The sequence below is a fragment of the Rhagoletis zephyria genome, unplaced genomic scaffold (assembly GCF_001687245.7).
Source record: "Rhagoletis zephyria isolate East Lansing unplaced genomic scaffold, Rhagoletis_zephyria_1.1 Rzeph_scaffold_00009, whole genome shotgun sequence".
NCBI lineage: Eukaryota > Metazoa > Arthropoda > Insecta > Diptera > Tephritidae > Rhagoletis > Rhagoletis zephyria.
Window position 1 is genome coordinate 745212 of NW_016157093.1, and position 12586 is coordinate 757797.

Consider the following 12586-nt stretch of genomic DNA (forward strand, 5'->3'; position numbering starts at 1 on the left):
GTACAAATGTGTTTGTAAAATTAATTTCATTAAAATTATTTCTGCAATCAAATTTTCTATTCATGCAAAAAGCCAAACGCATAAATTTGTACGTACATATATACACATGCCTTTGTAAATATGTAGGTATGTAATGTATGTATGTAACATATATATGTACATACAAATGTGCGATTGGTCGGCTTTCGTCTTCCCCTCGCCGCTCCCATCCACACACAAATTATTCAATTTCTGGGAATCGACACCAGATTGGCACGTGCGCGAAAATATTAACCCTACATTCACGAAATATTTAGATTTTCGCATAAGTTTGCATTTAATAAAGCAATACTCGTACATTTTGTATGGAGAATAATATTAATTAATTTAAAATTCTGCATGTAACCATGTTCTCGACGATACATGTAACTTTCATCAAGATTAACCATAAAAATTGTGCTTCATTAACAGTTGGAACCAGCTGAAACCAACAAAACTATGTCCGCTAAAATGGGTTAAAGACCAACTGGAATTGACATTTTTTACACGCATACATGCATACTTTCATATACACATGTACAGTGGAGTACCACTAGCTTGGACTTTGCATTGCTTGTAGTTTGCTGTGTTTGAATCTTTTATGGTACTGAAGATTTGCTTACGGATGAAAAATATTAAAAATCGTCCGTGCATATATGTAAATATATTTTTATATTTTATTATATTATATTTTATTCTGAACTTCACATATGCTTTTTCATAGTTAATTTTACTCAGAAATTAATTATACTTTTATAAATACTTTTTAATATGTTCGTCTGCCGGCATAAGAACCTGGGACCTCATGAAAGCTTAAAAATAGTCGCACACTTCTCTGCAAACTCAGCTACAGTCGAATACGTATATGTACATGTTTCAAATGTTCAGTTTGAGCAAATACTTTAAAATTATTGTTTTCAAATAACGTGAGATTTTTCGTTAGTTTTCGGATACGAATATTATATTAAATATTAAAATTTTGCCAAAATTGGAAAATACAAATGTTCATTTGTCATCAAGTGGCAAATTAGATATTTGGTCATTTGCTTAATTTTTATTTGGCTTATGTAGCAGCATTGCGTTCACACGATTTGGCCACCAGGGTTGTTTTTCATTTGCCGACAGAAGGCAAATATTTGGCTTTTCTGATAAATGACAAATGTAATTTAGCGTTCACATGATTTGTCTACGAATTTGACAAATTTTTAGCCAAATGTACAAATCGTGTGATCCCAGCTTAATAAGTTTGCGGCATAGTATTAGGCGGAGTAGTAAAGGCAATAGTCAGCCGCTGAATTTTGTTAGTGGTGTGGGAATAGGGGCGGTTAAACTACCTTAGCACGGGTCGATTTTCTAGTCGATTTTTGTCATTCAATATCGACACGTGGGTAAAAGTGCACTTTAGCGGAACCCATGATAAAAACATAACAAGATAAAACCATTGAGAGGCAGTCTGACGTTTGCCAGCAATATAATTTGAAAATTCAAACTCACACACACATTCTCATTTTCAATCTCAAACAACAATTGTGTACAATTTAATTTTTTTGTTTAAAATTTTATACGATTTTAAAATGCTTGCAAACGTCAGAAAAAAATCATGGCCGATGAATTGAGAGAATAAATTTACCTTGTAATGTTTTTATCATGGGCGGAACCTGCCCAAAACTCATCCAAAGAAGTCAAGGTATCAATCGACGCGTTTTAACGCCAATACATTTCTAGTCCCAAAAAAGTCACTTATTTGCTAGCTCTCACAAAAAGAAATATATGTAGGAAAAGAAAACCGCGAAAATGAAGCGGGAAAATATTTGTTCAACAACAGTTTCATTAGGAAATAAACCAAAATATCATAAAATATGATTGGAAAGATATTTTGTTTTCCTTTTAAAACATTACAGTCTAAATTAAGTAAAAAAGAAAATTAAAATGAGAGAAAATAGATTAAGTAAACAAAAACACCGCTGTTATGAACAGAACGATATATCAAATTAAGGACTATTAAATTTAGCAATAGTCTTTAACATATCCTGGGAAATCCTTTTGAGGACTCTCCAATTGGACGATATTGCTTTGCATTCAGCTTTAATGAAATTTAAAGGTTATTTATACAATTGAAGAGAAATTTTTTTTAGAAAAAAACTGGAAATCCACTTAATTTTTTCGATATAACTTTGGTAAATGTTACTCGATGGGTACGTAATAATTATCAAATTGAAGGCGCGACTTACTGTTACTGATTTTTGATAATAATATGCTGAAAATCGTTCAGATTATAAACCAATTATTTTAAAATAAAAAAATTGTAAACAAAATTTTTTTGTCATTTTGCTATATTTGCAATGTTTATATTGTATGCATAAACATAAGTAAACTGATTAGTGTTTGTAGAAGTTGTGCCTGTTCAGTGTTTCCATACTCGTTTGCATAAACACAATTTTTCCACGTTGATGGAAAATAATGGCTATTCTATAAGAGCTACCGAAATTGTTCCTAAATTTGCAAAAATTCGCAAACTATAGCCAATATTAAAAAAAGATTAGAATATTTGGAACTAGCGATCTAAATGCACGCCAGCAATATTAATGCTGTTCTTTACATCTTTTGACTATAGGCCAGTGCAATTATCAAGAGAACAATTACAATTTTCTTGAAAATAGATAGGTTTGAGATTAACGGTAAGCTAAAGTGCTGCGATCTTATATTTTGCGTTAACGGATTCATTATCTAATAATATGCACAACCCTTTTTACGGGACCCAGAATTTTTAACAAGAATTGGTCTTGTTCGACTAGTGTGCTGTGGGTCACTTGGCGGTCGATGCGCGGGCTCTCACAATTAAAATAAAATACTAATATTTTGCAGGCTTCTTGTTGACTTCATGATACAATATATTTCCACTATTACCAAGGGATTTGAGAAAAATTAGATTTTCGACCCGCCCTAATGTACATATACAGTGGAGTATCACACGAGCCAAACACGAGCCTTTAGCGAGAGTTTGTTTGAGTCAATTCCCACATTTCACTCTCAACTGGTATCATTTGCGAGCATTTGGTCCGCTGGGTATACTTACAGTCATACGACTGTGACAAATAATATGAACGGAAAACAGCAAAGAAATCAGAAAATAACAAATTTCGTAGAAAAACCTGTAGTAGTTTTAACAGCATCTTCAGATTATATACTTTTTGTTATACTTCAGCTTTTTTCTGTATAATAAAAAAAATAGATCGCGCTCGAGAATGTCAAGGTAACGTTTTTTTTGCAAGTTTGCAACCCTCCCAATATCTTGTGTCACGCTCAAAGCTTCACTTTTCAGCATGTAATCAACCCACCATTTGTTGTTGTTGTTGTAGCGGCTACTACAACCCCGCCCAGATCGGTTAATATCTCAGTCGTTGTCGTCAAGTTCCACTAACGGCAGCCCTAAGAAGCGTGCAGCCTGAATAGGGTCAGTCCACAGGGACAAAGGCGTTAGAGTTGTTGGGTTTTCCGGGCAAAGAAGAGATGTTTCGAGTCATGGGGTGTCTCTCCGCATGCCGGATACTCATTTGGTACATTTGCGTTTAGTGTGCTCAGGTATGAGTTCAACCTGCTGCAGTCGTCAGAGCGAAGTTGGGCTATTGTGCTTTTTATATCCCGAGGCAGATGAAGCTCCGTCTCGCCAATGTCCGGTGGTTGTGTGCGTAGAACGGCATTCACAGGTCTGGAGTCTACATAACTCGAGTCTGACTCTCTGTGAATGCCGTTCAGGGACTGTCGATAAGCTGACGGGTACAGGGGTTGTTTAATAAACCTCTGGACTTCGTCCGTCAGTTCGTAGAAATGCCTCCTGACGTGCCTGGGCGAGCAAGCAGTTGCCCATTTGGGTGACCATGTCTATGGCTCCCAACAAGGAACTACTTGAGGAGCATTGTATTGTGCTCCTTGATCGGGAGCAATTTCGCCTCTTCGTGTAGGTGGTGTCCGTAGTGCGGTATTTTGCGTCGTCTGCAGCTTCATCCACTGCGTCCTATTAGTCCCCGGCGACCGCACTGGTGCTGCGTAATTTAAAACCGGCCGGTGTATTGCCTTGTATGTTGCCAGCAACGTTACTTTGTCTTTGCCCCAAGTGCTGCCGCCTAGCGGCCTGAGGAGCTTGTTGCAGCTCTGTACTTGTTGACTATAGCGGTTGCGTGCGCAGAGAAGGAGAGCAGACTGTCGAAGGTTACTCCAAGTATTTTGGAGTTATTCACCGTCGGAATTGGTGTATAATCGGCGTAAATTCCCAGCGGTAGCCTGACCTCCTTGGTCCAGGTGGTGAACAAGGTCGCACAGGAATTCGTAGGGAGAGGGTTAGGCTCCTTGCAGTGAAGAAGCGAGAAAGCTCGGGGAGAGATACCCGTTTACTTTCGAACACAAGTCATCAATTCCATTCCCAGTCGCCATGATCGAGCAATCGTCGGCGTAAAGGACAATCGAGACTCCCTCTGGTGGTTGAGGGAGCTTTGAAATGTAAAAGTTAAACAGTAGCGGGGAAAGGACACAACCCTGTTTTATTTTTCTGTGTTTGCTCGATTTGTCTCTAAACATTACCGACGAGTGTCGACTACTCAGATAATTCGCCGACCACCGTTTGAGCCTGTGTGGGAGAAAAGAAGCCTTTATATCTTCTAGTAACGTGGAGTGGCTGACGGTGTCCAACGCTTTTGTCCGGTTCAACGTTACTGGGATAGTTCTCTCACAGGGACGGTTACGGCTAAGGCCACGTGTTATCTGATTGTTTATGGCGTTAAGTGCTGTTGTTGTACTGTGCACATTTTTTCCACCATTTCTTAATCTGACACGCTCAAGTAAATTCACCTAGCAATTTTTTTTTACTATTCTGATCAGCTGTCCCAAAGAACGTAAATAACAAGAAGGGACAACTCGTTATAATTGTAGCGAATGTGCGCAACAGGGGCGTGCCTTCTATTTTGCCCTAGTGCATTTTTTGATTGGATGAAAAGAGAAGGCACGCCCCTTGAGCGCAGTTTCCCTACAATTATAACGAGTTGTCCCTTCTTGTTGTTATCTACGTTCTTTGCCAAAACCGCCCATTTCAGGCGCTCGGTGTAAACACGTCTGTAATTATATTTGTAATTTATAACTTTTAAACTGTGGCAAGGTAACAGCTGTCATTCCCAATCAGGGCAATTTGTCAAATGTCAGTGGACGAGTGCTTTTTTATTCAGTGATTTTTTTTCTAGTTTTCTCACAAATTAATAACAGAAATTATAAAATTCTAAAAACTCAATTGAAACAGCTTCTTTGGATATTGCGTTAATGAAAAAGTAACACATCGCATAAGAGAAAATATATATTAGCTGAAGAAAAAGCGATATTGCTGAAGAGGAAGTAGCTCCACCAGCTGGACAGTACTATTAGAGGCGCCCAAAAACAGCCCATCTCGGGTTGATCAAAGTGCCACAAAAGAAAATTTGGACAACACGCAACCTATACGGTTGTTGTAGTATCACCCATTTCAACCAAAGATGTCGAATATGTCGGTGGGACAAATAATTATGGACGCCCAGCGTATTGCTAGTCGCGTAAAAGATTTAGAACTGTTGGGTAATGCTTTGCTGGTAGAAGCAGAAGGCAACAATCGCTTGGTCGAAAGTTTGCGACAATTTCAAGATGATATGGATTCGTTAAACCGAATTTCCAACAACAAATCGAATTCTGAAATGGTGAATCGTATACAACAGCAAAATGCTACCAGTTCAGAAATATTGAAAGAAAATCGAGAGCTAAAAATATGCATTGAAGATTATGAACGCACCATGGAGTTCATAATGCAAAAATATCGCGAACATACAACCAGCAAAATACTCGAAAGCAAAATTAACTTCAAAGAAGTATATAATGAGGAACTGTGGATAATCATACGTGAACAGCGCGCCAAAATCAGGGAAATGGCCGTTGTAATGCAGCGTGCAGCTTCTGTGGATGATGACGCTGTCCACCGGGATATGGAAACCATGTCTCGACTGCGAAAAGAGAATCAAATTTTGCGTGAACTACTGCAGATTTCCAAACAATTTGGTTCTGCCAGTCAACCAATTCGAATCAATGAGCATATGTTGGAAGAAAAGGGAATTCAAACAGATGGTGCGGACGATTCGGCTGATGAGTTATCTCTATCGGGTGCATCTATGGAAAATGCCAATAACAACTCAGTAATTTCGCTAGTACCGAACGCAGTTGCTGTATCCAATGCCATTAGTAGTTCTTCACCCAGTAGCGACAATATTAACATTGCCGATAACATAAATGCGTGCAAGGCAGCCACCTCACCAACTATTGGCGAAAACAATAACGGACCTTCGCCAGCTGATGAGTCAGTGACGATTTCCATTATTCCTCCGATAAAACATTCAGATTTAATAGCGACAACAGTCAGCGCAGAAAACGCTAATGCGGTTGACACTGTTGCCAAAGCTTCTTTGGCAAGCGTCAATTCAACATTGACGGGGAGTGAATCTAGGGCGACACCATCAGCAAACACATCTGGGCCGGCGGTAGAGGTACAAAAAGCTGCAACATGATAGGCCGCAAGCTCTAGGCGATTGCATCGATGTCGCCTGTCTTTGGGTTTTCAGAGTGAACAGTTATACTTTATTTCTACATTTTCTTTTGTTCACATAATACATTTAATTCTAAAATTTATTTCTTAATATGAAATTATAAACATAAGCATTCACTACCACTAACTTATTTAATGATCATTACTACAACAACACAAGTAACAAGAAGTAAAATTGTATTTAGCACTTGAAATTGTTACTAATTTAAAATCAAGATCAATAACACATGTGAGTTGCATATGTCCTTTGGACTGTTGCGGCGTGCACCTTTATTCATATAAATAAATATACATACATACAAATATTTAAACTTAAATAAATTAAAATGTACAATATTTATGGTCCTTGGTTTGTTAGTGGAATGAGTGTGAGTTAATTATTAAAATTGATTAGTTGGAAAATTGGGATTTTTTGAGAATTGAGACTACCACTAAAATATTTTGCGCCAATTCGTTAAAATTAGCTTTAGAAAAGGAGTTTTCACTTGCAACTAGTAATTTTTAAGCAAAAAACAAAACCGACTTCAATTCTCATAAAAAAAAATTAAGATTATCGTTACCCAATAAACATTGGGCTCGGTTAATAATTCTTTTCTCAGCCTCACCTTCGATAACTAATGTGGAATAGATTAGTATTCGATTCGAGAACAAGGCCATTCTCCAGTAAAACGGAACCTTCGTTATCCAACGTATTAAAATTTAATTAGGGATAGTGATTGTCTTATATTTCTCTTCGAAAATGAGCTAGATTTCACTTCCTCTCTTGTTTCTATGGTTTTTATTTTTTTTTCGAAACCATCTCAAGCATATTTCCAATACACTATGAACGTTGGAAAACTAAGATGGGCTATGAGTTCGTTCTCAGTTTGATATGCACATTGGATATCGAAGGTCTTTTTCGAACGTTCGCCAAAATATTTATAGGGTAATTTCTTCATGATGCATTGATCAGATTTGAATCAAATTAGTATCGGGCGTAACCGGAACTCTTTAGGGAACTTGTATGCTGCTACAACAACGACAACCCTAAGAAACACACCAAACCTGACGCCGCAAGGCTAGTGGCGATTTTTACTGGGCACTGACCGGTTGGCACCCATGCGAGAAGGCCAGGCAGCGCTTACAACGACTTCTGTACAAACTACAGGAACAAAACCGAACCGGAAAAAGTAGAGTACCTTCTTTGCAAATTTCCACTTTAATGAGGAGCAGGTATAGCATACTTAGGGCATATGTATGAGTTCATATCGTTAAAAGAGCTCTCAGATATAAGCCTCCACACCATTCGCAGCTTTATCAACCAGGCTGGTTGGTTCTAACATATCGAGGTAACGATCTTCACGACGCCACATCAAATTATGTGCTAAGCGGAAGAAAAAACTCTCAGAATTACGTAGATTCTTCTTTCGGTAAAGCACAATATACGGCTGGCCTCAATAATATTCACTGTGAAGCCACCGACACCAGACATGGTCTGCTTTGCGTCAAAAGACATCGCCCCTTGGTTTTTTTTAGGAGACGGGAAATCCATTACAAAGAGATAAGAGTAGAAAGAACAAGAGAACCTCACCTAGAGGACCGCCTGTAATAGCTCTTGGATATACATATTATGTATGTATGCAGTGTTGGCAAAATGTTAATTTGATTAAGGATTAAAAAATAACGATTAAAATGTTAATCGCGAACAACGATTAAAATTAATACATCGTAGTCATCTGTACGATTAATGATAATTTTTTTATTCGTTAATCGAAGGTTGTGATTACGATTACAAAATCCTATCGAAAGAACACACCAATATCATGCTCGTTAAGGGAGACAGTAGTCAAGTTTCATTTCCCAGGATGTATTCTGGATCCAACCACATCAGATTCAATATTTCCTGTCTAGAAGCATACGACTCGATCGTGAGCAACGTACAAGGCAATTGGTCGGTCGGTTCTAAATCATGCAGGCCTATGTGTTCGCCGGGGAATAGTAGGGCGCAGTGGATGAAGCTACAGACTTACTACTTAGAACACGGCACTGCAGACAGTAACCGGAGGCATTCACAGGGACTCAGTCTCGAGTTATGTAGACTCTTGACCTGTGAATGCCGTTCTAGGCATACCACCCCCGGACATAGACGAGACGGAGCTTCATCTGCCTCGGGAGACTCGCACAACACTTGCACAACTTCGCTCCGGCTACTGCAGCAGGTTGAACTCCTACCTGAGTAGGTTGAATGAGGATGTGCCGAATGAGTATCCGGCATGCGGAGAGACCCCACATGACTCGAAACATCTCTTCGCATGCCCGGTAAACCCGACAACCCTAACGTCCTTGTCCCTGTGGACAAACCCCACAGAAGCTGCACGCTTCCTAGGGTTGCCGTTAGTGGAACTTGACGACAACGACTGAGATACCAACCGTCCTGGGCGGGGTTGTTGTAGCCGCTACAACAACAACAACAACCGGAGGCCTTCTGATGTCGCCGCAACATCACCTGCATGCCGAGACTCATATGCTCCCAATTCAGGAGCATAACACAGTACTCTGCAAGCAATTCTTAGTAGGGTGTCACAGACGTGGGCGTGCTTGCGGGAGAGTCCTCGGCACGGCACGTCTGAAGGCATCTATACGAACTGACGGACCAAGTGCAGAGGTTTATAAAGCAGCCTCTGGCCCCGACAGCATACCGACAGGCCTTAAACGGCATTCAGAGGGAGTCGGTCTCCAGTTACATAGACTACCGACCTGTGAATTCCGTTTTGGGCGCACGTCTACCAAACGTAGACGAGACAGAGTTTCGCCTGCCTCGGAAGACTCTGACCACAATAGCCCAACTTCGCTCTGGCTACTGCAGCATGTTGAACCCGTACCAGAGCAGATTAAATGCGGATGTGCAAAACGAGTACCCGGCATGCGGAGAGACACCCCACGACTCGAGACATCTCTTTGCATTCCCACAAAACTCCAGTTAACTAACGACTCTGTCCTTATGGACGGATCCTATATAAGCTGTATGCTTCTTGGATCTACCGTTAGTTAGGCTTGACGACAACGATTGAGGTACTAGCCGATCTGGGCGGGGTTGTTGTATCTGCTGCAACAACATCGTGAGCAGATATAATATTGCATGCGCTATAAATAACTTCTCGCCTTCCACTTCCCAGGGCCAGATCGCATAATCTCAGAAATCAGGCAGTGAAAGCGGATATCTCTGCGTTACGTTCCGAAAAGGAAACATCAAAACATTTTAGATCTCTCTTACAAAATTGAACGGCTCCTAGACGTTTAAATAAGATCGCTCTTGGGGAAGCAACACTCCCAACAACACAACAGGCGTACATTAAATAGATCCACTGAATCTGCCTTACATGTCTAATAAAATAATTCTTGCACTTTAAACAATATATTCTGGCGGGGTTGCTTGAGAAGCATTTAATAATATTGAGGTCAATGCCATCGCTGAATCCTAAATGTTGATGATGGTGTTTGCAGATGGATACAATATACGCGATATAACAGAATAACTCTATAACATACTATGTGAACAGAGGCACACCACAGGGCGATGTGCTCTCACCCCTGCTATGGGCAATAGCGCTTAAAGGCATTCTGCTAGAACTCAACAGAGGGGCGCCAAAGTTTCAGCAACTAAGAATCATAAAAAGGACAGCAAGCACAGCAATAACAGGTGCAGTAAGATTCTGCCCGACAGAAGTGCTAAATGCTATCCTCAACCTGATCCCTATCGATCTTCACTTGAAAGATGTAGCTATTAAATCGGCGGCTAGACTCGGAGTTATGCCTATGGGGGACTAGACATTTCGGACTATATGGTATGCAATCTAGACTTCAGCTGTAGTGTGCAAGTGTTATTCCCATCCAAAAGAGACCGAGTGGCAAATAAATAGGCTACATCTTTATACACCGGATCCATGATGGATTGTGGTGTGGGTGCGGGAGTCTACTCCGAGGAACTCGGTGTTGCTCTGTCTCTACGATTGCGCAACGATACAAGCATCTTCCAAGCGGAAATTCTAGGTATCCTCGAAGCCAAGTGGTGCTATTAGAAATAATATAACAGGTTACCAAATCTAAGCTAGTTAGGGAATGGAAAATGGTACTGCGCTCAGTGCCTCAGTCAAATGCCGTCTCTATTGTCTGGATTCTGTACCTATTAACCTAGAAGGCAATGAGAGAGCTGATGAATTGGCAAAGGCAGGGTATGGGTGAAAGAGATATTCAAGCTTGTAAGATATCGAGAACACTATGGCCTGACTAAGACGGAACGAAGATCTTGTGGCCATCAGTTAGAAGATAGAATGTTAGGTAAAAACCTAATGGCACAACTAACCGATCTATCAGGAACTATCATAAGCGAAATCGGTAGATTCATTAGGGAATCAAACTGGTACTTAGAAAAATATCCCCCGCGAGAAGTGCGGCGGTGGCGACACCGGTATACAGTGGGAAGAAATTGCATATTTTATCTTGAAATTCCGTCGAAGTCCTAAATCTTAATAGATTAAAATTTTTATCAAAAAACCAATCTGCTTGTAATACTAAGCCGCCGAGAAATTAAAATTCTCCATGAAATAACCCCATAAATTGTTATTAACTCATGTACTTTCATTTATTTAATGCTTTTTGAGTACATTTAGAGATCAAATGCCATCAAATCTCTTTTATTGGGAAACATTTTATTTTTATATTTATCAATTTTATTTATTTATTTCATTAAGAAATTTGGTTGTATTTTTAAAACTATTCAGTCTTTTATAATACATCAGCGCACATTAATTTACAAAATTAGAATCTTAACCCTAACTTGAAACAAATAAGTGATAACAATAAATTTAAATTTAGATACAAAAAAATAATTCTTCAAATTAATATTAAAACATTAAATAAAAAACTCAACATTAAATAATAGTAATTATCACTCCTATAAAAAAACTTAACAATCAAATATAAAAGAGAAAGAAATAAATAAGGAGGAGAGAAAAGCTGAGTTGCAATCACATTTATTAATTAAATTATTAATTAAAGTATTCATGTATTATCCCCCCGTAGTTGCCACTATCCATCGCAGACCTAACACTATCAGGAACGGAATTCCAAAGCCTCACCGCATTGACGAAAAACAGTCTCTGGGACGCCAAATAGGAGTATTTAGGGATAATAAGATTTGTGTGGCTGCAAGACTTAGTTAATTTTAACTTTTCGTAAATGTATTTCGGTGTGTTGAATTGAATAAGTTTGTAAATGTATACATAGTTTCCTGCTGCGAGATATTCAAAGATGCTGCATCCAAGAATTTTGCTCCTCCAGAAGGAGATATGGTCATATTTTTTGAACCAAAAACATAACGCGTAACATTATTAAAGGCAACATCAATTTTGTGATGCGAAATGGAATCAAGCTTGCTATATGTATACAAGCTCATAGTACGTTATGTGTGGTACAATGAGTTCTTCGGGTCTCCAAAGGCGTAAATGACGCCGACATTCTCAATCTACGTAAAACAGAATACACATTACTCACCGCTTTATTTATATGGGCAGAGCTCAGCTTAGAATTAACGACAAAGCCTAAATTTCGAATTTTGTTAGTAAATTCAAGGACACTATTACCAACAAAAAGTTTTGGAATATCTTCTACATATAACGGGTGATTTTTTTGAGGTTAGGATTTTCATGCATTAGTATTTGACAGATCACGTGGGATTTCAGACATGGTGTCAAAGAGAAAGATGCTCAGTATGCTTTGACATTTCATCATGAATAGACTTACTAACGAGCAACGCTTGCAAATCATTGAATTTTATTACCAAAATCAGTGTTCGGTTCGCTTTACGTCCGATTTATGGTCTACATAATCGACCAAGTGAGCAAACAATTAATGCGATTGTGACCAAGTTTCGCACTCAGTTTACTTTATTGGACATTAAACCAACCACACGAATGCGTA

At 39.1% G+C, this 12586-nt stretch overlaps 1 protein-coding gene across 2 annotated transcripts; it reads left to right on the forward strand.

Moving 5' to 3' along the window:
* Positions 1-5199: 5199 nt before the first annotated feature.
* On the forward strand, positions 5200-7511 carry Fgop2 (Fibroblast growth factor receptor 1 oncogene partner 2). 2 transcript variants are annotated; one of them, XM_017609672.1, is made up of 2 exons: positions 5217-5233; positions 5634-7511. In XM_017609672.1, the coding sequence occupies exon 2, from the start codon at positions 5685-5687 to the stop codon at positions 6588-6590; it is 906 nt and encodes a 301-aa protein (XP_017465161.1). In that variant the 5' UTR covers positions 5217-5233; positions 5634-5684; the 3' UTR covers positions 6591-7511. The 2 variants fall into 2 exon arrangements, with proteins under 2 accessions (XP_017465152.1, XP_017465161.1); XM_017609663.1 differs by having other exon boundaries at positions 5200-7510.
* The last annotated feature ends 5075 nt before the right edge of the window (positions 7512-12586 follow it).

Bases quoted from the DNA above. Each gene is read 5' to 3' on its own strand.
- Fgop2 (XM_017609663.1), top strand. From the start codon at position 5,535: ATGTCGAATATGTCGGTGGGACAAATAATTATGGACGCCCAGCGTATT.